Source organism: Misgurnus anguillicaudatus, chromosome 2, assembly GCF_027580225.2.
Source record: "Misgurnus anguillicaudatus chromosome 2, ASM2758022v2, whole genome shotgun sequence".
NCBI lineage: Eukaryota > Metazoa > Chordata > Actinopteri > Cypriniformes > Cobitidae > Misgurnus > Misgurnus anguillicaudatus.
In genome coordinates, this window is record NC_073338.2 from 42193294 (window position 1) to 42217716 (window position 24423).

The 24423-nt window shown below is 40.1% G+C and overlaps 1 protein-coding gene and 1 long non-coding RNA gene across 5 annotated transcripts in view; one reads left to right on the forward strand and one right to left on the reverse strand.

The window, feature by feature from the left end:
* Window positions 1–405: 405 nt before the first annotated feature.
* LOC129442944 (tripartite motif-containing protein 16-like protein) overlaps window positions 406–24423 on the reverse strand; it is a 43112-nt gene continuing 19094 nt past the window's right edge. Inside the window, exons 1-7 of one of the 4 annotated variants that reach the window (XM_073855912.1) lie at window positions 19077–20204; window positions 17487–18314; window positions 17274–17360; window positions 3009–3242; window positions 2738–2897; window positions 2516–2575; window positions 406–2322 (exon numbers count right to left, since the gene is read on the reverse strand). In XM_073855912.1, coding sequence (XP_073712013.1) covers window positions 1802–2322; window positions 2516–2575; window positions 2738–2897; window positions 3009–3242; window positions 17274–17360; window positions 17487–18068 — 1644 coding nt within the window. In that variant the 5' untranslated portion in view covers window positions 18069–18314; window positions 19077–20204 and the 3' untranslated portion in view covers window positions 406–1801. Of the gene's footprint in view, window positions 2323–2515; window positions 2576–2737; window positions 2898–3008; window positions 3243–3450; window positions 3547–3679; window positions 4426–17273; window positions 17361–17486; window positions 18315–19076; window positions 20205–24423 lie in introns of those variants that run through there. The other 3 variants (XM_055203280.2, XM_073855904.1, XM_073855910.1) reach the window with 3 other exon arrangements.
* LOC141350570 (uncharacterized) lies at window positions 20210–22912 on the forward strand. Its single transcript, XR_012358640.1, has 3 exons — window positions 20210–21973; window positions 22051–22252; window positions 22337–22912. It is a non-coding gene; the product is annotated as an uncharacterized lncRNA (long non-coding RNA).

Below are 24423 nucleotides of genomic sequence, written 5' to 3' on the forward strand. Positions count from 1 at the left end.
TTATAAAGACCATACAGAAAGGCATTTTACACTACGCTTCGCGTGACACACGTGTGGGCCAGGGGCAAAGCAAACCATGCAGTGTCTCAACAATCAGTAAACATGTCTTTAAAGGGGCCATGGCATGACAATCTGACTTTTTCCATGTTTAAGCGCTATGATTGGGTCCCCAGTGCTTCTATCAACCTAGAAAATGTGAAAAAGATCAACGCAGTAACTTAGTTTTGGTAAACCATTCTCTACAAGCACATGAAAAAATAGGTCGTTGAAATTTGGCACTCCTTATGATGTCATCCAACCACAGCACTGCCATTTAGTGCAGAGAAAAGCACAATTGAGTTTTAATTGCAACAAACCACCATCAGTGTGATCAGTGTTTGAATTTCATCAACTCGGAGGATCGGAACATAAGGAATGCGTGGTTTAAGTTTGTTTTTAAATAAGTTCCAGCTTGCGTGGGAAGTGTTTGTTTACTTTGTGTACCATTGATTCATTCAAAGAAGCCACAAGTTGATGTTGGATTTGCAGAGAGACTGTGGTTAAAAGCACCCCTTATATTGGATCTGACAATAATGACACAGCAGTATACACAGTGAGTAAAAGATTTTACTTTATTTAAGTTATTGCATTTCACTATTGCTTTGTAAAAGATGTCCTGTTGTAACATCCGTGTCTAAACACGTATGTTTGACTGTTTTAATTTACTAAAAACATTAAATGATTAATAAAGGGGCAACACTTAACAATACGACTGTAATATAATGGTAGAAATATACAAAGTTAGTGAAGGAAGCACTTACCAGCCGCAATTTAGATTCTGATGCCTGCCTACTGTGTTGTATACGGTAGTTTAGGCAAGTTGCGTTTGAAAGGTCCAACACTCAACAAAGCTTTTTTTATCATATAACTGTGGTATGTAACGTTACATGTATGTCAGAGCAACCTCACAAGCACAATAGATATATACAAAGTTATTGATAAGGACTTATCAGCCGCGGTTTAGATTCTGATGCGCGCTTAATGTGTTGTATACGGTCATCTAGCCCCTTCAAACGAACTATTTCTCCAGACAGCATCAGAACCATGTTACAAAATAGCCTATTACTTATTAGTTTTGATGTTTTTGAATGTAAAAAACCATGCAAACATCATAAGTAGACCTTAGACAACAGCATAAAACAATAAAATCGACAGGTTCATTGCCCCTTTAACATTTGTATATTTGTAGTGCCAGCAGTCAAGACGCGATAAATAAAGGGGTGTCAAACTGACTGAATAGACTGTGCAACTGATAACTGTCTTGTGTTTTTACATCTATGAGAAAAATGTTCAAACATAATTTCTCCTTGAGATGTTTTACTCCAGCCATTTTTTGTAACCATTTGACTTTATTTCTGTACAAACAAATTCTGAAACAGCCGTCTAGTTTCTAGCATAGAAACACAGCATATAGGCATGGTTAATACTACAGAATACTATAGTATACTACAGTAAGTATGCTGTTCCAGTAGCTCAGTTTGTAGAGCATTGCTTTAGCAGTGCAAAAGTTTACCTAGAATGCACTTGGATAGTTGCTTTGGATAAAAGCGTCTGCCATTCTGAGTATAATTATTATATACTACAGCAAATTCAATAATTTTAAAGTTTACTATAGTAAATTCTACTTTATAACATAGTACAGTATTTTGATGTGGCTGTTGTTAAAACCTGGGTTTAGAACAAAAATAATGTGGGGTCAAGAGTAGTTTGAAAACCCCTACTACTATACCTTAACAAGAATATTTGTATTATCCTTTATTTTCTATACTGTTGGATCACACAGTTTTACTAATCCAAAATAAACTCTAAATCCAGGATAGAGAGGTTGAGTGAATGTGGTGTTGACTCTGTGGATGAGGGTCATTGTGTCAGAGACGCTGTAGAAGGACAGAGATCCTGCACTGTGATCCACATACACTCCTATTCTAGAAGATCTGGACACTACTGGGAGTTTAGTCTTAATGTTATTGTGAAAGAATGAACAACTGGATTCAGTACAATTCAAACTCCAGGACTGATCATTACTCCCAAATAAACATTTATTACCTTCCCTGCTGATGCTCTTATATGACACTGATATAAACACCTGACCACTCCACTCAACCTCCCAGTAACAGCGTCCCCACACACCCTCTTTACACAACACCTGAGGATAAACGTCAAATCTGTCTGGATGATCAGGATACGGCTGGTCTTTGTCAGTGTCAGTAATCACTCTGTTCCTATCAGATATGCAGAGACGTTTATTTACTGTGTTTGGATCTGGAGTGATCTGACGATAATCTGGAGACAAAGAATATAATCTTTAAATCAGGGAATTTAAATTTCATTAATTAAAGTAAAACTTCAAGGCTCAATTTAAGGTTTTTATGGACAGTAATTTTGTATCAAAAGGTAAAACAGTGTGTATTATGTGAAATAAATTTTTCTTTAGTTTACAGTATGTGTATGTTTATTTGCTAATAACTTTACTTACATTGTAGGAACTTCTCCCTGGTATTTGGTTCAGGGGTGGAAATGATGCCAATCCACTTTACTGTGGAAACCAATATACATCCTCATTGTAATTAACGTGTAAAGATAAACTATGGCAGAAAATAATGACATATTTAAATATTTTATATAATTAGATTTAGCAAATTTAAATATTGCATAATTTATGCCTATTTTTTTTTTTTTTAAATAGGTGCCCTATTACTTCTGTCCAATATTTTTTCTATCTCTTCTCTGCAGAAATCCTCCACTTTCCCTCTCAGATCAGACACAGATTTTCCTACATCATCATAAGAGAGGAGAGAGCTGACAGTGATGCTGACTGAATCTGTAGATCCAGGAGGAACAGAGAGAGACTGAAAACTCTACACAAAGATAAACAACACAAACAAACTCAACAAACAAAAAATTTAAAAAAAAATTGTCAATCTTTGTAAAACATTCTCTTATTATCTTGTTTTTCAGATCTCTGTTACCTGGATGAAATGGATGTGATCATCTGTGTGTGAAACCTGCTCCAGCTCAGCATCTGTCTTCATCAGATCATCAATCTCCTGCTCCAGTCGCTTCAAGAGTCCTTCAGCTTCACTCACTGCAGTCTTTTCCTGATCTCTGATCAGCTGTATCACCTCAGATCGTCTTCTCTTAATGGATCGGATCAGTTGAGTAAAGATCCTCTCAGTGTCGTCCACTGCTGTCTGTGCAGAGCGCTGTTAGGACACACAGAGAGAGGAGCATTAGAATCAGCAGCATTCATTCAGCTCTTACTGGTACATCACACAGTCTGTTACACACAGTGAACTTCAGTCAAAGTCATCCAGCCTGAACTCCTCACTGACTGATTGAATGAGAGTCATAACTGAGTCTGAAACAGATCTGAAACAGCAGACAGCAGTTGTTCTTCTGATCAAAACTCACCTTATGAGTCTTCACAGCATCTCTCAGCTCCTGAAGCTTCTTCTGACTCTCCTGGATTCTCTGCTGGTATTTTCTCTGTGTCTTCTTCAGTTGTTTCTGTTAGATGTGAAAATAAGATACACCAGATAAACTGTTCATGTAGCTGTAGTATGATCATGAAGAAACATTTATTATAATGCAGAACTGATCACATAAACAAAACCATTTGATGTTCTCAGGCAGCTCTCACCTGTCTCTCAGTCCTCTCTGCTGCAGCTGATACAGTCTCGTGGTTATTGTGTTCATCCATCATACACAGATAACATATACACTGCTCATCAGTATGACAGTAAATCTCGAGCAGTTTCTCATGTTGAGGCCAGATCATCTCCTGAAGTCGTTCAGTGGCATCTATCAGGTTGTGCTTCTTCCCTTTGAATAAATTCTCATGTTGTTCAAAATGATTTTGACAGTAAGAGTTCAGACACACCAGACAGGACTTGACAGCTTTGTGTTTTCTCTCAGTACAGACGTCACACTCCACATCTCCAGGTTCAGCATAACAGTGATCAGGAGGAGCAGCTTGTAGTTTAGTCTTCTTCAGTTTCTCCACCACTTCCGCCAGCATGATGTTTTTACCTAAAACAGGTCTTGTAGTGAAGGTCTGTCTGCATTGAGGGCAGCTGTAGACTCTCTTCTGATCCCAGTAGTCTGTAATACAGCTCATACAGTAACTGTGTCCACAGTTAATAGTCACAGGATCCTTCAGTAGATCCAGACAGATTGAACAGATGAACTGATCCTGAAACAAAGAAACACTTGCTTCTGCCATTTTAGAAAAGAAGAAACATGCAAAAACCACCTGACCGTGATTTAGTTTCGGTTTCCCTGAACTTGAGAACTTCCTGGGTGTGTTTATGAAACGTGTGCAAACAGGAGTTCCAGTCATTTAATAAAGAAGTCCACTAGATGTCAGTCTCATACAGAAAGTCACAGAGATAGTGGTTGCATCTGAAACCGTCTACTTAATAGTGCGTAGATTCGCGTCAGTCAAGCACTGATTTGATTAATGCATGAATTAATTAAAGTATTTTATTTTATTTTATTAAAACAACAGGAAACCTGAATAAAGATGAATGAATGAATGAATAAACCATCACAATGAATGAAATCCTAAAGACGTCCATATATGAAACAAAACTTTATTCAAATGCATTTCTTTAACAAACTATCACATATTTATGCCATCTCAACACAGCTGTGGCAATTCTGCAGCTTTATTATGATGAGCTGAGCACTTCTGGGTCTATGCCTGATTCCAGGGTGCGGAGGAACAGCCCTGTATGCTGGCAGCCTACTTCCACCTGCAGGCAAGTACATTCTCGGGGATGGTGTCTATAAGTGCACCCATCTCCCTCTTCAAGGTGATGAGGAAGATGGGTGCACTTATAGACACCATCATATACTCATCACCCCACAATTTTGCTCTTTTTAATAATGAAGCAGAATTGGTGGTATTAGAATAACAATCTGTGCTTTCATACCCGTTTCTCTGTCCTCTATTCTTTAGCTTATAGTGAGATCTTTATGTTTGCCCACCATACACAGATGACATATTGCTTATCAGCAGTAAACCTCTAACAAACTGTTGCTGTGGGCAGATCATCTGCTGAAGTCGTCCAGTGGCATCTGACAGGACACATCAGACAGGACTTGACAGCTTTGTGTTGACGTCACACTCCACATCTCCAGGTTCCAGGTAGTCATCTTCAGTTTCAGCATGGTGTTTTTACCTCAAACAGGTCTTGTAGTGAAGGTCTGTCTGCACTGAGGGCAGCTGTAGTCTCTCTCATGGTCATCTTGATCCCAGTAGTCTGTAATACAGCTCATACAGGGAATGGTCACAGGATCCTGAACCACTGAAGTAACATCTGTCATTTAAATATATGTGTACACAGATACAAAGACAAAACAATCAACACACCAACATTAGTTTAGTTTTAATAATTTCCTAGTTCTGTTTAAGAAATGTATACAAACCATAGAGGAGTGTCAGTCATATAATAAACTTGTGCACTAGATGCCAGTTTCGTCCATAATGTAGGCTATATTGTGTACTGCTTTACATTTTTGTTTATCAAGCTGTTCCATTCACTTGCATTTGCTGATAAGACTCAGTTCCCATGCTCGTTTTATTGATTAAAACATAAACTACAAAACTTTTGCTTTAATAAACAACATTATTCATATTACACTGTCAAAAATAAAGGTACGAGGCTGGGGCAGTACCAATGTTTTGACTTGCAAAAAAACCTCCAAAAGATTGGTCAGATTCTGGAGTTGTTGTGTACTGTTTAACTGTTCAGCGACACCTGCACAAAAATGGCCGCCATGGAAGAGTCCTCAGAATTAAACGTCTTCTGCGTCCTCAACACAAACTTGGCCGCAATGATCAGGATACGGCTGGTCTTTGTCAGTGACAGTAATCACTCTGTTCCCATCAGACAGACGGAGCCGTTTATGTGCTGTGTTTGGATCTGCAGTGATCTGATGATAATCTGATGGAGAAAAATCACAAATTGATATGTAAATCAGAGAATCAGATTTTTTCTTAGGTTATATGTACAGTAAGGTAACACAGATCATTTATAGAAAAAAATCTGACAACATCTGTTTATTTATACTGTTACAGACTGTGTGTGTAAATTTATTTGTTTGTGTTAGTAATTTTATTTGTTAATGTGTCTCTGTCCCTTAGTTACACAACATGTTTCAAACAAATATGTTTCGATAAATATATTAAACATTGTATTTTGTCTAAAAATTATGAATGTATTCAGAAGCAAGTCGGACGATTGAAATACATTCAAGTGTACAAACGTGTTAAGAAATATGGAAAAGAAATGTATTAATAACAGAAATAACAGATTTAAATGGTTTACATGTACGATTGGAATCTTAATTAACTCCTTTGGTCTAATAATTACTAATAGTAAAGCAATAGGAGTGTGATATAGCTCTTTATCTTCACGGCTGTGGTTAGGCAATCAAAGCCATGATGATATATAGATATCACACGACTCTGGGTGCCTCATTTATAAAATGCTGTGTAGAAACCATCCTACATTTGATCTTACGATCATTTATCAAAATGCGTACGTGTGATTCCTAAAATGAACGTACGCACAGAAAACGCACGTACCCCTTCTTTCAGATGTGAAATCTATAAATCGTAATGATCTTGAACTTGTGCGCAGCTAAGCAGTTTCAGATCTCCGCCTTTAGGCTAAACGATGCCTAATTAATGTCATAGACATATAAAAGAGTGCTTGTCAATGTTTAAACCATTTTCAAGCAGCAAAAATGGCTTATATTGCCAAAAACCTACAGCAATCGGACAAACTAAAGTGCTAATGTCTGCTAAGACCCTGACGTGGCGCTAATGTAACCCCTTTCTTCTGGTTCTTTAATTGTTCGACCACTCCGGAAAGGACCACACAGAGATGTAGGCTGAGCTCACTTATCTCATTTACTGGAATACTGGAATATATGAAATAACACCGCACAGGAGTGAATTACAACTCATCCGGTCACATAACATCCTCCTCAACAGCTTACAATGACTGAGGACCTCAGTTTAACAATCGATAAATCAATTTCTTTCAATAATTGAGCTCTGTTTCTTTTTTCCTTTATCTCTTTGAATATAAACAGCATAACAGTACACAAACATTAGTACATCATACCTGGAATATATGAAATAACACCGCACAGGAGTGAATTACAACTCATCCGGTCACATAACTGCCAAAAATAAATATACAATGAATACAATATACAGAAAATAAGCAATGAGAAAATACAGAGACTGAAACAAGAAATGCCATGTGCTCCTAAAGCACTCAACAGTGAATTCAGTATAAAACTTTACATTTCCATCAACTTCATCTCTTTTGGCTTATCTATAATATGAAATACCCTTTTAGAGAACAATATTGAACCTTAGCAGAAATAAAATCATCTCTAACAACATTTTACTTGCATTTGACCGGAGAGAGATTTTAAACCTACCATCCTCCTCAACAGCTTACAATGACTGAGGAGAAAATGGCCGACACAATTCACAATTCACTTTAGTCTCCTGCGGGTGTCGCTATATCCCATCAGGTGCTCTTAACACATTGTGTTCAATTAACATTTTAGAATTAATATACAAGATTAATAGACATTTTGGCACAATTCATCATAAACTAATTTTCCCCGTTACATTCTCCCCCACTGAATTTGCCAAAAATGTCGTAAACATAAGAAACAAAACACAAACAAAACCTTTGCTCTTTCGAAAACACAGAAACAAACTAGAATTGCTATACTTAGCATAAGCTTTTGATCAGTAATAACTGTTCATTCAATGAACTGACAGGAAAAAGTGCTGCGCATATCACTCCTCCTTGATCATGACCCAAATGAAGTGCCTTTTACATTTCATCTCAGCAATTCTTACATACATACACAGATTCACATCATAAACTGAATTTAATACATCAATGTTTCAGGCTAAGAACTGAAAGGGACCATTTACTCAGAGGTTGCTTTCTATTCTGAAATAAAGTATGCTGATTCATAGAAGAAATAAGGCGATTCACAGGTTTTAACAATCTGCCAAACTTTGACCTTTGACCCGGTATCTCATTACCATCAATTGTACCATCAACATAAGGGTCAGAATGACTTTCTTCAGGATTTCCCAGAACTGGGTGATCCAGAGAAACATGTACAGGGATCACACTTTGTGATGGAACATCAGGAATTTCAGCAGAGTCATGAGCATTACCTGACTCAACCATCTGAGCATCATCACCAGTTACAATCGGGTCTACACCATCAGGTACAGAATCATCAGAGGAAACAGAACAGTTATCAGAGGCATCATCATCTACTGAAAATACACTCTCATCATCATTTTCCCCCACCAAGTCACTCAACGGGAGGAAATTTACACACAAAAGAAGATTTCTGTGTACCACCTTCAACTGACCAGATTCAGGGTGCTTAATTTTGTAAATGTGAGTTACAGGGTCGCAATCAACTACAGTATATACCACATTCTCCCACTTGTCTGATAGTTTGCGCTTGCCCCGTTCACGTTTATTGGCTAATAGGACCCTATCGCCAATCTCAATTTTCACACCCTTATTCTTTCGGTTATACATGTGAGCTTGATGAGACTGTTCTTTTGAAGTGTTAGACTCTGCAATAGCAAGAGCCTCTCTCAAATCCTTACTCAGGGACTCTACATACTTGGGAAGAGAGTCATTTGAATCATTCCATAGTACACTCTTGAAAACAACATCAACTGGCAGTCTTGGGGTGCGACCGAACATTAGATAGAAGGGAGGGTACCCCGTAGTCTCATGGACCGTACAGTTGTATACAAATGTTAATGTATGGAGCATCCGAGGCCAATCTTGCTTTGGTCGTGGTTCAAGGGCTCTGATCATGGTTCCCAAGGTACGATTGAATCTTTCTGTAATTCCGTTGCCCATAGGATGATATGGCGTCGTTTGCGACTTCTTGACCCCAGAGAAGACAAGCAAATGCCTAATGAGCTCACTACAGAAATTAGCCCCCTGATCGGAATGAATGCGTTCTGGGAAACCATAGTAACAGAAGTAATTATCCCAGAGCTTCTTTGCAACTGACTTAGCTGACTGGTCTGGGCAGCGAAAGGCATGGGCCAGCTTAGTAAAATGGTCAGTGACCACTAAAACATCAACCGACCTATTCTGTGAATCTTCTGCCGTCCAGAAATCAATGCAGACTAATTCGAGTGGAGTAGAAGTCTTTATACTCTCTAATAGAGCTCGGCCCTCTGGCTCTGGTGTTTTTGCAAGCACACAACGACCACACACCTTCACATATTCACGGACATCACGGTCAATGTCTGTCCAATAGAAGCGTTGACGAGATAGTTGAAGAGTGCGATATTGGCATTGGTGTCCAGCCTCATCATGACATCCTTTCAACACATCAGCTTTCAGGGAAGAGGGTACCACATACTGAAATCTTTTGTGACGTGACAAGGGGTCTTTTGACACATAATACAAGACACCATCATTCAACAATAGCTTCTCCCACTTCTTCATGAGCTTCCAAACAGCGCTGGGGTCCCCCATGCGCTCGCGTCTCGAAGGCCTGCGTTTTCGGTCAACGTAGAACATCACCCTCTGCAAATGTTCGTCCTGGAGCTGTTTGTCTCTTAGTTCTTGGCGAGAGAAGGAAGGAAGGGCATCAAACCCAAGATCAGAGATTTGTTGTACGAATCCAGCCAGAGGAGTGGCCCAAGTCTGCGTACCTTCATCCCAAGAAAGGTGATTAGAAAAGACAGCAGCTACAACATCACTCGAAAAACTCCCAGGCGCATCCGCTTCTAATTTGGCTGTCAACTGGTCACTAGCATTCGTTGGGATCTCTTTACTGTCAAGCACTCGCTGACTGGCATTGGACAATCGGAAAACATCTTGGACAGCAGCATAGGAATGGTTATTTGACTCTGCCAACAGCTTGTCATAGGGTTCCCTTACTATGCGGTGACTAACACGACCATTGACAAAAGGTTGCCTACTCAAGGCATCAGCAATTGAGTTCTTCGGACCTGGAACATATTTGATGTCAAACTCAAAGGCAGCGAGTTTAGCCACCCATCTTTGTTCACAGGCGTCAAGCCTAGGTTTGGTCAAAATGTGTGTCAAGGGATTGTTATCTGTCCAAGCTGTGAATTGATGTCCTTTTAGCCAGTGGCTAAATTTATCACATACAGCCCACTTGAGGGCAAGGAACTCAAGTCGGTGTGCTGGATATCTGGCTTGTGCTCTGGATAGTGACTTACTCGCAAACGCAATTGGTCGAGCCCTGCTTTCACCAGGACTCAATTGCGAGAGCACAGCGCCCAAGCCCTCAGATGAAGCGTCAGTGGCAAGAATAAAGGGTCTGGAAAAGTCAGGGTGTGCAAGAACAACATTGGACAAAAGAGCTTCCTTTAAAGCTGATATAGCTGCCTCACAAGCTGGAGACCAGTCTTCAGGAGTTAGTTTTCTTGAAGCAGGAACCCCTTTACACCTAACACCCCTAGCTTTCCTAACTCCACTAGTCAGAGCGAAAAGTGGTCGTGCGAGAGACGAACAGTTCTCAATGAATCGTTGGTACCACATTACGAGGCCAAGGAAGGACTGAATTTTCTTGACTGAAGGTGTGACACCATCTGGACACATCAGATCCGCGGAAGTAATTTTAGTAATTGCTTCAACTTTTGCAGGGTCAGTAGACACACCGCTCTCAGTAATTAAGTGGCCGAGGAATTGTACAGAACGTCTTAGGAAGTGACATTTCTTCGGTGACAATTTCAAATTGTGCTTTTTCAACATTCCAAAGACCATTTCAAGCCTCTGCAATGCAACTTCTTCATTAGGTGCGAAGACCATTACATCATCCAGGTAGCACAACAGTGACAAAAAATTCTGTTCACCAAAGATTTTAGTCATCATTCGCATGAAGCTTGCTGGTGAGTTACACAGGCCTTGTGGAAGCCTATTGTATTCGTGTAAACCCACTGGGGTTGTGAACGCTGTATACTTTTTGTCATCTTCATGTAATGGAATATTATAAAATCCTGAGGTCAAATCCATAGTGCTAAAGAACGAATTGCCACCTAGGGCCGCTAGGCAGTCTTACTGATGGGGCAGGGGGTGCGCATCCTTCACTGTCCGTGCATTAAGCCAGCGAAAATCTGTACATATTCGAAGATTGCCATCTTTTTTCCAGCACAGAACCAACGGTGATGCAAATTCGCTGACTGACTTGCGGATTATACCCCTCTCTTCCATCTCATTCAAAGCAACGCGCAATTTCTGGTATTGTGAAGGAGGAACTCGTCTGTATGGTAAGCGAAACGGCCTCTCGTCGAATAGATGGATCCTGTGAACAAAGTCCTTGACTTCACCGCAATCAAGAGAATGTCTGGAAAAGATGGACTCATACTCGAGCACTAAATCACAGAGTTTTGCCTTCCAGAATTCAGAAACTTCACACTTTTCCAAATCAACGGTGTCCAATCCACACTGACGGAGCTTGTCAGACAGTTTATCGGACTTATTTGACTCAGCTGTCGACAGTTGAATGCTTGATTGAAGTGGAGGCTCAGGCTTTGTCTCGCACACATCCTCCAATGCAATACAGGGGTAGACATCGGCCACTTTGGTGTTTCGTTTTAGCGTTACTGGCCTATCACTAGGGTTGATCAGCTTAAGTGGAATCCAGCCGTCACCCCAAAGCGGAGTTACGACTCGACACACTAAAACATTCCTAGGGGCAGAACGGAGTCCAGATGGTTCCACCATGACAGTACTGCCTGGTTGGCTGCAGGACTTAATTGGAAGTTTACCCCAAACAAGGTGCTCTTGGCCCGGCGAAAGTGTAACTGCCTTTTGAAGTTTAACTGTACCAACAACATCAGGAATTGTCTCACCCCCCCAACGATGTACACCAGCCATCATAGATAAAAACTCATCACTTTCTGTATTATGTCTGCTAGGCGTTGAGATCAGCTCCCAGTATCTGTCCGAATTTTTCATTCTGTGGACAAGATGCTTGATGACGTTCGTCCCCAAAATGAGATCATCTCCTTGGCCTGGAACAACAAGACATGGAACACTAACATCGCAGCCGTAAACATTCAACTTAAGCTCAAGCATGCACTTCGGAAACGATCGTTTTCCGCCACATCCAATTAGGACGACGTCTGTTTCTTCTTCATTAACAGAGTCCAAAGCACCATGTTCCTTTAGCTTACTGACGACTGAATCATTTAATGTACAGGCCATAGAGCCGGTGTCCAACATTGCACTGACAGTGAGCGAATCATTAATACAAACAGGTGTGTAGAAAAGTGTATCTGAGCATTCAACGCGTTGTGTATTTTGAAAGACAACTTTCTGGGAGTCAGGACATATGTTCTTAAAGGAACTAAACAAAGCTTCGAAATCTGTATCTGTTTTGAGGGAATTTTCAACGTCACCCACACTCCCCCTCTCTGAACGTGGGCGCGTCAGTTTCCCTGACTGTTGGGTGGGATTGATGCAGAGGCCGAATTTGGTAATATCACTGTGCAGTCACGTTTTGAATGGCCAGTGCCATGACATCGAAAACACAGATGGTCAGATCTGCAGTGGTCGAATGTAGTGTGTTGTGTCTCCACAGATCTTACAGTTCCGTGGTCCAGTTGTGTTCCGTCTACGTACTCTTCCAGAAGACACATACTCTGGTTTACTCTCCTCCTTTGCCTTTAAAACTTCAATCAGCTGAGCGAGCATGTCAGCCATCCGATTTAGACCGGAGGGATCCTTTGCATCCCGATTAAAGTCACCAGGCCCGTTGGTCCCCTGTTTGAGACACATTAAAGTAGACTCGGAAACCACATTAGAATTTCCAGAGTTCTGTATGGTTGTGTGTGCGTTTTGGCTTATTGGGTAAGTGTTGGCACTCGATCTTAGTTTAAGCTCACGCTGGAAACTGTCTAAGAGCTCCTGAACTTCTTTCGCAGTCCAGTGTTCCAATGGCCGTATTTTAAACGTGCGTGCAAGATCAGGGTCTGGGCAATTTCTCACAAACATCATTGCAACTTCAGAATTTAAATTGTCCATCCTTCTGCCCTGCCCTCTCAGGCACTCGTCAGCAATATCAGCAGCTTTATTAAGGCGAAGCCAGTAATCTACGGGATTTTCACCATGTTTAGGCAATGTACTATAAAAGTCTGCGAGTGGCATGCTAGAGTAGGACACCTCACTGAAGTGTTGCTTAAGTATGCTGTATATAATTTCAGGGTGATTCGTACAGTCAAGCGCAGGGTTGCTTCGTAGGGCTACTTTCACAATGTCTTTTGCCCTGCCCATTAGACGACTAATTATCTCGTCAGCCTGTTCAGGAACTTTGACATTTCTCTTTTGCAAGTAAGTCTGCATCATTTCAACCCATTCTTGAATGTCACATCTGCCTAAACCATCCCCCCTAAATACTGGTGGGTCTTTATCATCAGATTTCAGAATGACATTCAACTGTGACAAATCAAGGTTAGCACATTGAGAGCCTGCAGAGTTATTACCATTATTGGTTCTGGTGAATTCAATTCAATTCAATTCAATTCAATTTCAAGTTTATTGTCCACAAAAAGTGGAAATTTGTCTTTGGCTCCACAGGTGGATTTCTAAAACACATACACAATGAATAGACAATAAATACAACATGCAAACATCACAGTAACCCTTACAAACAACACTAGATAACACCTTCGTCACACACCAATAGATATCATGGACTATTGTGAGTTCAGTAATAATATAGCGCTCGGTATAAATGACTTTTTGTAAATATTTTTTGTTGCTAATGCAGCTGTGTACCTCCTTCCTGATGGTAATCCCCTGACAAAAGTTTGGCTGTAACTGAATCACCAATCTGTCGGCCCAATTCTTTAACTAAAGCACCAAGTTCACTGACATCTTCATCACTAGAACTTTTCACATTACCTGGCTTTGGAGTAGAAGTAATAGGGAGGGCCTTGTGTACATCATGAGCGATATAATTTCTCCCATTACCAGCATGAATGTGAGTCTTATAGCTACTTTCACCCAACTCTGGCTTGGTATCAGAAAACTGCATCAAGTATTTTCCCCGCCCAATCCCAAGAAAAGAATTATCTGCACCACCCTCTGCCATTTTATCAAATGTAAGATACCCAGAATATTCTAGAAGCAAATTCAAAACTCAAAATAATCAAAACAAAACTTCTTTTCAATTCTTTTCACTTATTTGCAGTCCAACGTTTGTTATTTTTTTTTCAAATACCCTAGAAAAATGTCTTTAACAGGAGAATCTGGCAACCGCAGTCCTTTCGACCGAATGAAGCATGTGACATCCACACAGTACTCCGCTGTAGGCCTTGTTGTCCCCCCGGAGATCGGCTTTGCATTGATCACGAACGGGAATCACGGCACCATTGTAACCCCTTTCTTCTGGTTCTTTAACTGTCCGACCACTCCGGAAAGGACCACACAGAGACGTAGGCTGAGCTCACTTATCTCATTTACTGGAATACTGGAATATATGAAATAACACCGCACAGGAGTGAATTACAACTCATCCGGTCACATAACATCCTCCTCAACAGCTTACAATGACTGAGGACCTCAGTTTAACAATCGATAAATCAATTTCTTTCAATAATTGAGCTCTGTTTCTTTTTTCCTTTATCTCTTTGAATATAAACAGCATAACAGTACACAAACATTAGTACATCATACCTGGAATATATGAAATAACACCGCACAGGAGTGAATTACAACTCATCCGGTCACATAACTGCCAAAAATAAATATACAATGAATACAATATACAGAAAATAAGCAATGAGAAAATACAGAGACTGAAACAAGAAATGCCATGTGCTCCTAAAGCACTCAACAGTGAATTCAGTATAAAACTTTACATTTCCATCAACTTCATCTCTTTTGGCTTATCTATAATATGAAATACCCTTTTAGAGAACAATATTGAACCTTAGCAGAAATAAAATCATCTCTAACAACATTTTACTTGCATTTGACCGGAGAGAGATTTTAAACCTACCATCCTCCTCAACAGCTTACAATGACTGAGGAGAAAATGGCCGACACAATTCACAATTCACTTTAGTCTCCTGCGGGTGTCGCTATATCCCATCAGGTGCTCTTAACACATTGTGTTCAATGAACATTTTAGAATTAATATACAAGATTAATAGACATTTTGGCACAATTCATCATAAACTAATTTTCCCCGTTACATTAAGCACTTTTACACGTCAAAGACAGTTTTTATAAATATGGACTTTGCCGTGGATTTTTGCATACGCACTTACGGTCAAATCTGTGTGTGCCTATGCTTTATAAATAAGGCGCCGAGAGCGATATTGCAGTTCGACAGTACAAGTTTGAAAAAAAAAACTAGAAAACACCAACGGAGTGTTTTAAAAGTCTCTTTTGTGAAGAACTACTTTTTTCCGCGATGGACTTGAAGCTCAGAATGACAACTAAGATTAGTTAAGGCGATAATATATATGTAAAATATTCAAATGTGCAATTGATTAGTAAAGATAGCACCTATTCAAACATTTCCTTCGAAAAAAATCGGACGTGTAAGGTCCAGGCATGACCAGCGAGCGTCAGTGTTTGCTTAAGTCAGGGGTATATCTTTTGTCCGCATCCGGCTCGCGCGCGCACGCATCCACGCAGATTTCCAAGTATACTCCACGCGGCTACACACGGATGGCCATGTTCTTAAAGAAGAAAAACAAATGCTGTTTATTTCCTTTGTATAATTATTTGTAGTGAAGTGCCCTGTCTAAATATTTACACGCGCATGCGCTGTTGTACGCGGACTGTATGTGCACTGTCCGTGAGGTCTCAAATTTTGGGCGGCACGCGGAGGGTCCGCGGTCCTGATGACGAAAATGATGGGAGTCGACTCTGAATCACTGAAAAAAGTGGATCGCCGACAACGTTTCCCCCTAGTTGGTGCAGTTCTACTAATAGTAGAACTATGAAAAGTTGCCTGTTTCCACTTTTGTGCCCTTAAATGCTCGTTTCTTTCTTATTTTCTGGGTTTTTTGGCTTGTTGGCTGTACATATTGTCACACAGCAGCTTTTAGGCATTATTCAGTTTTTGTTATAAGCCAGAAATCACAAGGAGGAGGCCTCTCGCAATACAAAGTCAATGGCTACAGTGCTGCTACTGGTGGAATATATCACGGCTATCAGCCAATCAGATTTGAGAACCAGAAATAACTGTTGTATAATGATATGTAGTACATTGAAATTTACATTTTAGTGTAATTATTGAGTTTCATTATGGGGGGTTAAATTAGATTAGGCAAATCATTTACATGTTTATCATATTATGTTATATATTTATTAGCATTATGAAATATGTGTAAGTTTGTGTGTTTTTGTTAAGACTCACATTGTAGGAACTGCATCCTGTTCTTGGGTTCAGGGGTAACTGTATTAAAAGTTATAAAATCATATAGTAAAATGTTTTGTATTTCTACAAAATATTTCATTGTTATCAGATGATGTGTGCTTTACCTTTGTCAGATATTTTTTCTATCTCTTTGCAGAGATCCCCCAGTTTCTCTCTAAGATGAGACACAGATTTCACTAAATCAGCAAAAGAACTGACAGTGACACTGTGTGAGTCTGTAGATCCAGAAGGAACTGCAAGAGCCTGGAAACTCTACATAGACACAAGACCAAACAACAGCAACATTTAATTGTAACTGTAATCTCTGTAAAACATGGTCTTCACTTCCTAAAGATCACTGTCTTTTTTTTATACCTGGAGGAAATGGATGTGATCATCTGTGTTTGAAAGCTGCTTCAGTTCAGCGTCTCTCCTCCTCAGATCATCAATCTCCTGCTCCAGTCGATTCAAGAGCCCTTCAGCTCGACTCACTGCAGTCTTTTTCTGATCACCCATACGCTGTGTCACCTCAGATCGTCTTCTCTCAATGGATTGGATCAGTATAGTAAAGATCCTCTCAGTGTCGTCCACTGCTGTCTGTGCAGAGCGCTGTTAGGACACACAGAGAGAGGAGCATTAGAATCAGCAGCATTCACTCAGCTCTTACTGGTACATCACACAGTCTGTTACACACAGTGAACTTCAGTCAAAGTCATCCAGCACTGAACTCCTCACTGACTGAGTCTGAAACAGATCTGAAACAGCAGACAGCAGTTGTTCATCTGATCAAAACTCACCTTATGAGTCTTCACAACATCTCTCAGCTCCTGAAGCTTCTTCTGGCTCTCCTGGATTCTCTCCTGGTATTGTTTCTGCAGCTGTTTCTGTTGAATGATAAACCAGATCAACAGTACATGTAGCTGTAGTGTGATTTATTAAAAATAACTTGTTGAGAAACATTTCTTATAGAGCAGAACTGATTACATTAACAAACCACTTTCGGCTCTCACCTGTTTCTCAGTCCTCTCTGCTGCAGCTGATACAGTCTTGTGGCTATTGTGTTCATCTACCATACACAGATAACAAATACAGAGCTGATCAGTACGACAGTAAATCTCAAGTACTTTATCATGTTGAGGGCAGATCATCTGCTTAAGTCGTCCAGTGGCATCTATCAGGTTGTGCTTCTTGCCTTTGAATAATTTCTCATGTTGTTCAAGATGATTTTGACAGTAAGAGTTCAAACACACCAGACAGGACTTGACAGCTTTGTGTTTTCTTTCAGTACAGACGTCACACTCCACATCTCCAGGTTCAGCATAACAGTGATCAGGACGAGCAGCTTTTCGTTTAGTCTTCTTCAGTTTCTCCACCACTTCATCCAACATGGTGTTTTTACCTAAAACAGGTCTTGGAGTGAAGGTCTGTTTGCACTGAGGGCAACTGTAGTCTCTCTTCTGATCCCAGTAGTCTTTAATACAGCTCATACAGTAACTGTGTCCACAGGGAATGGTAACAGGATCCTTCAGTAGATCCAGACAGATTGAACAGCTGAACTGATCCTGAGCCAAAGAAACACTCGCTTCTGCCATTTTAGAAAAGAAAAAACTGATAGTGAAGTTTCAGTTTTCCTCAACTCAAGAACGTCCTGGCTGTGTTCATGAAACGTGTGGAAACGTGAGTCCCAGGGTGCCTCGCGATTCTAAGGTCAATGACATCACTGCCCCGCGACAAGGGCTGTCCCAATTCGGAGAGACCATCAAAAGTCTCCAAGGCTGTGTTCCACTCCAAATTTTATACCCTTCCTCAGTCTCGTTGACTCTGAAGTGCATCATTGCCTTTGCACACAAAAGCAGGGACGTCGTAAACACAAGAATAAAGATAAGAATAAATTATTAAGTTCCCATATTAATTCAATTTATTAAGTAAAGCAACTCATTAATACTGTACAGCTTGCTGTAATGTGTTTACTATTGATATTCTTGCTTCACCCCATGATGCTTTGTGCAAATTAGGGTAGTAACTTTTGGTATGACATCAACAATGCTTTATCTTTGTTGTCTTTAGTCAATCATTTACAGCAAAATGTGGCTCTGTCAGACTTTGACCTATAAAGGACATCAGTCCCCTCCTTTATAGAGGAATGAAATGACAATTTTAACTAGATGCTAAAGTTTGAAGAGAAACTTTGTTGGCTTGATAAAGGCTGGCCTGAAAGTTTGAAATCGTTTGAAAGTAGTTTTATAAAATACACGTCTACTTCTTAAGAAGTTTAGTTTAGTATTCTTGCTGACTGTTAACATGTTAGTATGGAATTGCTAGCATGATTTAGCATGAAGCTAACATGTTGTTTACATGATTTACCATAAAGCTAACATGATTTAACATAAGGCTAAAATGATTAAGCATGAAGCTACAATGTTTAACACGAAGTTAGCATGCTGCTAACATGATTTAACATGAAGCTAGCATGATTTAGCATGAAGTTAGCATGAAGCTAGCATGATTTAACATAAAGCTAGCATAAAGCTAATATGACTTAGCATGAAGTTAGCATGATTTAGCATGAAGCTAATATGAAGAGTAAAATTGTGTCATACCCTAACAAAAGGTGGCTGTATACAGCCCCCAAATGGCTGGATCCACAGGGAGCCATTTTCGAAAAACATTTAATTCCTGTTGAATAACATCTGAAACCTCTCTTTTAAAGAATTCACATCTACCCCCAAGAAAACCTCCCCAGGGTGCGGAGATGGAAGTCTCACACCTCACTATTCACCAATAACAATAAAATAAGTAAACCTCACCTTAGGTTGGAAGACACCTCCTACCTTAGACATGTTGACCAGTCACCCACTGTATGTATATTAGGCAACACCCCTGGGCTTACAAGAACCAATCAATATATCATTAGCGCAATGCTTTGTTCTCTTTGTATATTTAAGGAAAATAGTAAAAGATTCAGGTGGGATTTTCTATATTTAGAAAGGAACCCCCATGATGCTGTCCTGGCACGGTATCATGTATTTCTATTACATTTTGAGTTTCTACAAATTTCTCGCTCGCAGCTATGAACCATAAAATTTGTCGCAATGTTAAGTCAATGGAAAATTTGGGCCGTTTGATCACTGCGTTTAGGAATTTTTTAAGTCACATCAGTTACAAAAGTCATAGCATGCTAAGTCAGACCAGTTTGAAGACTTTTGGAAAGTTTGGTGGATGAAGCTTGAAAGCTTTATGTGGAGTTACAGTCACAAATTTTGGGGATCAGAAGTTGTTTAATAATAAGCTTAGATACAACAACAGAAGTATCTCGACTTTGTCAAGCCAACATTAAAAGTTGCTGCTAGTTGTTTGTGATGGTAAGGCAATGAGTAATTTGAAAATAGCTTCACGGTAATATGTTTGGTTGTGTGCTATTCAAAGATGTGGGTAATTATTTTGTTTTTTAAAGAGAAAGTCAATGGATGAACGTGCTGCATCGCGTGCTGTACCATCAGGTGAACATTACATCTGACAAACATTACACCAAAGCAACAGCTGCAAAGTCTTTATCTTTTACACACACCATCATTTTGCCTGTGATATTTAAAAAATGTATATAGGGTGACAAATTTAGTTCACAGGATTCAATACAATTGAAATATTTGTAATAATTATAACATGAGAGTAAACACATTTAAGAAACTGTAAAGTCTTATTTTTTATAAAGACCATACAGAAAGGCATTTCACCACTGCTCACCACTCCACCAACGTCGCACTCAAGATCACCAACTTCCACCGTAGTCATCGTCACCATTGCCCACCACAACACCGGACTGGATTACTTCCGCATTGTCTCTGAATACTCTCTCTTTGTTTACATTTAATAAACATTGTTTTGATTTCATTTCCGCCTCTTACATATCATTACAGAGATAAGTTAAAATCTGATGCGTCACAATGTACATTACTAATCCTTGGGTTAACATTTGTATATTTGCAGTGTCAACAGTCACAACTGGATAAACAAAGCGTTATTAAAGGACAAGTTTGGTATTTTACACTTGGATGTTAATGCGTTAATGCGTATTTTGCAGCGATTTTTGTGTGAGCATACCAGTGAACACCCCTGACCACTCGGTGAGTTTCACGTCTTTGTAAACGAAAGTTTAATGCATTTTAGGAAGGATTGTTCCAGTGCACCATTAAACCCATTGTAAAGGTGGGAGGTGAAACACAAACACCAGAAAATTCTCGGGGCAACCGCATATGTCCAAATTTCAGTCAAAACTGTTCTATTTCATCATAAACAATCTGAAAACAGAGCTTTAAGTGTAAAAAACCTTACGAAAAGTTTAGTGGAGTTAAAAAACATGGTTGCTATTGTATATGGTTATAATAATTCTCTACTGAGAATTCATCTTGGGAACAGGTTCAGGCATGGTGGCGGCCATCTTGGGAACAGGTTCAGGCATGGCAGTGGCCATCTTGGGTGTGGCAGAAGACTGGATCATGGGTTACAGTGAACTCTGTGGGAACTGTAGTGCAGTGTGTGGTCCAAACACAACACAAAGTTGTAGCATTATTTGAGCAGGCTGTGGCATGACAGACATGACGTGGTATGGCAGGCTTGACGTGAGCAGGCTGTGGCATAGCAGGCATGGCGTGAGCAGGCTCTGTGGCATAGCAGGCATGGCGTGAGCAGGCTGTGGCATAGCAGGCATGATGTGAGCAGGCTGTGACATAGCAAGCATGACGTGAGCAGGCTGTGACATAGCAGGCATGGCGTGAGCAGGCTGTGGCATAGCAGGCATGGCGTGAGCAGGCTGTGGCATAGCAGGCATGACGTGAACAGGCTGTGACATAGCGGGCATGACGTGAGCAGTCTGTGGCATGGCAGGCATGACGTGAGCAGGCTGTGGCATGATAGGCATGATGTGAGGAGGTTTTGATATTGCAGGCATGACATTGGACTCTGGTGTGGCAAACACTGTAGCAGTATTGCTACATCATTAAATTCTACATGATAACATAAATCCAGAATTCATCCATATAGTTTTAATAGGGCGGTTGCCTTGGCGTAGCTGTAGAAGAGGTACTGCTGGGTTCATTGTGGATCAAGCTTTCTGTAATAATTCTCTATTGAGAGGCGAGCGATTTGAGAACCCAAATGCAGTTTATTAATCCATAAGTGAGACAAACAAACATATCGATAAACTTGGCTTGGCATGGCATGGCTATTACAAAAACATGGTTTTTTTTATTTGCAAGGGCTTAGTTAATACTATAGAATACTATACTTTACTACGGAAATTATACTATATTATTGTAGGTGTTCATGTAGCTCAGTTAGTGGACATTGCATTAGCAGTGTGCAGCAGAGTAAGGAAGGTTATCTGCTCATTAGGTCACGTGATGTGTGAATCATTATATAAAGGCATGTATTTGGTTACCTGGCTATGCGTCATCCTTGTCACCGCCCTCTTGTGGGACCTCATTCATGTTTTCTCCAGGTATGTGCGTTAGCAGTGTGTAACCTTCCGGCAAACTTTATGTGCGTTTGTTTACGTTACTTTGTTTAACACTACAGGATAATTTGACTACTGTTGTTGGCGTGGGCTGTCTGCTATCCCAGGTATGTGCGCTCTATTTGTTGGACTATGGGAACTGGTGTACTGAAACTTACATGCGGCACCATTTCAGCGTGCTTTGGCGTCTGGTTTGTGAACAGTGAACAACGTTCATTCTAGCGAAGACGCTTTCGGTTAGTGAGTTACGACCGCTAATCTTTGGTACGTATTAGTTTGTTTCTATTTGCGCTGGTTTGTCCATTTCTAACCTTTTAAAATAATAATATCCTGTTATATGCTCGGCAGGTTGATCTGGTCTTCCGACCACTTTCTGGGGAATGAGAGGGTTATTTTCGAGGGTTTGACTGCGCTGCTGTTTTGCCTTTGAAACTGTATGGGTCACTTTTGAATCCGATTTTAGGCAACGGGGCTGCACTCTGTATGCCGGTATTTGTGTCAGCGACTTTGTGTTTATTCACATGAACTTCTTGTGTCCATGGTTCACTGATAAGTCGCTTAGTTAATGTGGGTTTAGTGTTTTACTACATTTATGTTTTTTTTTCTTGTGTAATTGAGATTTTTTTTTTAATTATTTTGCTTGTTTTCTTATTTTGTATGTGGTTTAATACCACTGTTTCTTTCTTTGGTCCTGTTTGGGAGTCTGCTGTGTATTAGTCTGGGCCTAACTATTATAGTCTGATGTTACGGCCCAGTTTCCCTGTAAACCTTTAATGCCTGCCTGTGCATCAGTCTGGGCCTAACTATTATAATCTGATGTTACTGTCCAGTTTCCCTGTAAATCATTAATGCCTGCTTGTGTATTAGTTTGGCCCTAACTATTACAAATTGAGGTTATTGCCCAGTTTCCCTGTAAACCTTTAACGCCTGCTGGTGTATCCGTCTGGGCTTAACTATTATAAATTGAGGTTATTGCCCAGTTTCCCGGTAAACCTTTAACGCCTGCATGTGTATTAGTCTGGGCCTAACTATTATAAGTTGAGGTTATTGTCCAGTTTCCCTGTAAATCTCTAATGCCTGCATGTGTATTAGTCTGGGCCTAACTATTATAAGTTGAGGTTATTGCCCAGTTTTCATGTAAACCTTCAACGCCTGCATGTGTATTAGTCTGGGCCTAACTATTATAAGTTAAGGTTATTGCCCAGTTTTCCTGTAAATCTCTAATGCCTGCATGTGTATTAGTCTGGGCCTAACTATTATAAGTTGAGGTTATTGCCCAGTCTTCCTGTAAATCTCTCTCTAATGCCTGCACGTGTATCAGTCTGGGCCTTACTATTACTACCCTATAAGGCTTGTGTTTCTTATTGGTAGACTATAACCTCCACGTGTGCATCAGAGCTTGTGCCATCAAGTCCGCTGGTGGCGTTTGACTCACAGCATATGTAAAGGTACTGCCCCTTTTGAACGTGGGCTATTTAATTTTCTTTTTCATTTGTGTCAGTGTTTAGTAGTTTTTGTTTTTGTTTTGTGATTTATATTTAATATTGGTTTATGTTGTGTAACTAATTGTGGGTTTGTTTTCTTTGTATTTTTGTTTGTAGATTTGTTTGTTTTGACGATTGTGTGGGGTGGGTCATTCTTTTGGATGGGAGGAGATAATTTTGTATTTTTCTTTTTGAGTGATTTTTACACTGTGTGCTGTGCTGAATCTATACCTTTCACACGTGTGCCGTGTGTGTGCGTGGTGTTGGGGTGATTCCATGTGTAACCGGGGGTTGTTATCTCCTCTTGTTTGAGTTGAGACCCAGCCAATGTTAAGTGTTTTGTATGTGTTGTGCTGATTTTATAAGTGACTGAAGACCAGTGTTTGATACTCTTTTTAGCTAATATAAAATAAAGGTGTATATTTTTCATTATTCTCGTGCCCTTGTCTCTTGCTCACTCCTAATGTAACGAACCTGTGTCCTTTTTGGACTGTTTCCCGGTATATTTGGGGGTGGCGTAGTCGAAAGCTGTGCCCCTTTTTGGGCCTTGTTGGTATTTCATAATCTTCCAATAGAGAAATTATATTTCAACCTGACCGCTCTGCTACATTTTGGCGTAGTCGGCAGGGTACCTGTGCTGAGCAGAGACAGGGGTATTAGAATATTTTTTTTGTATTCTGTGGTGTTTGTGTGTGTTTGTTCGTGTGTCGTGTTTTTTTTTCTCTAAGAGGCAAAACAGCAGCGTTTGTCATTTCGTGTTCCATTGGTTCATCTTCTCCAGAGTGCTTCTCTCTACTAGTGGTGAGTAGTTGTGTTTTTTTTTTTCTCGATATGGAGGAAGAATTGTCAGAGTTGCGAGAATTAGTGGCCCAGTTGAAGGCTGATAATGAGAAACTACGTCAGGAACGCGCCCTTGTATTGCCCAGTTCTCAGGTATTGTCTCCCAGCATT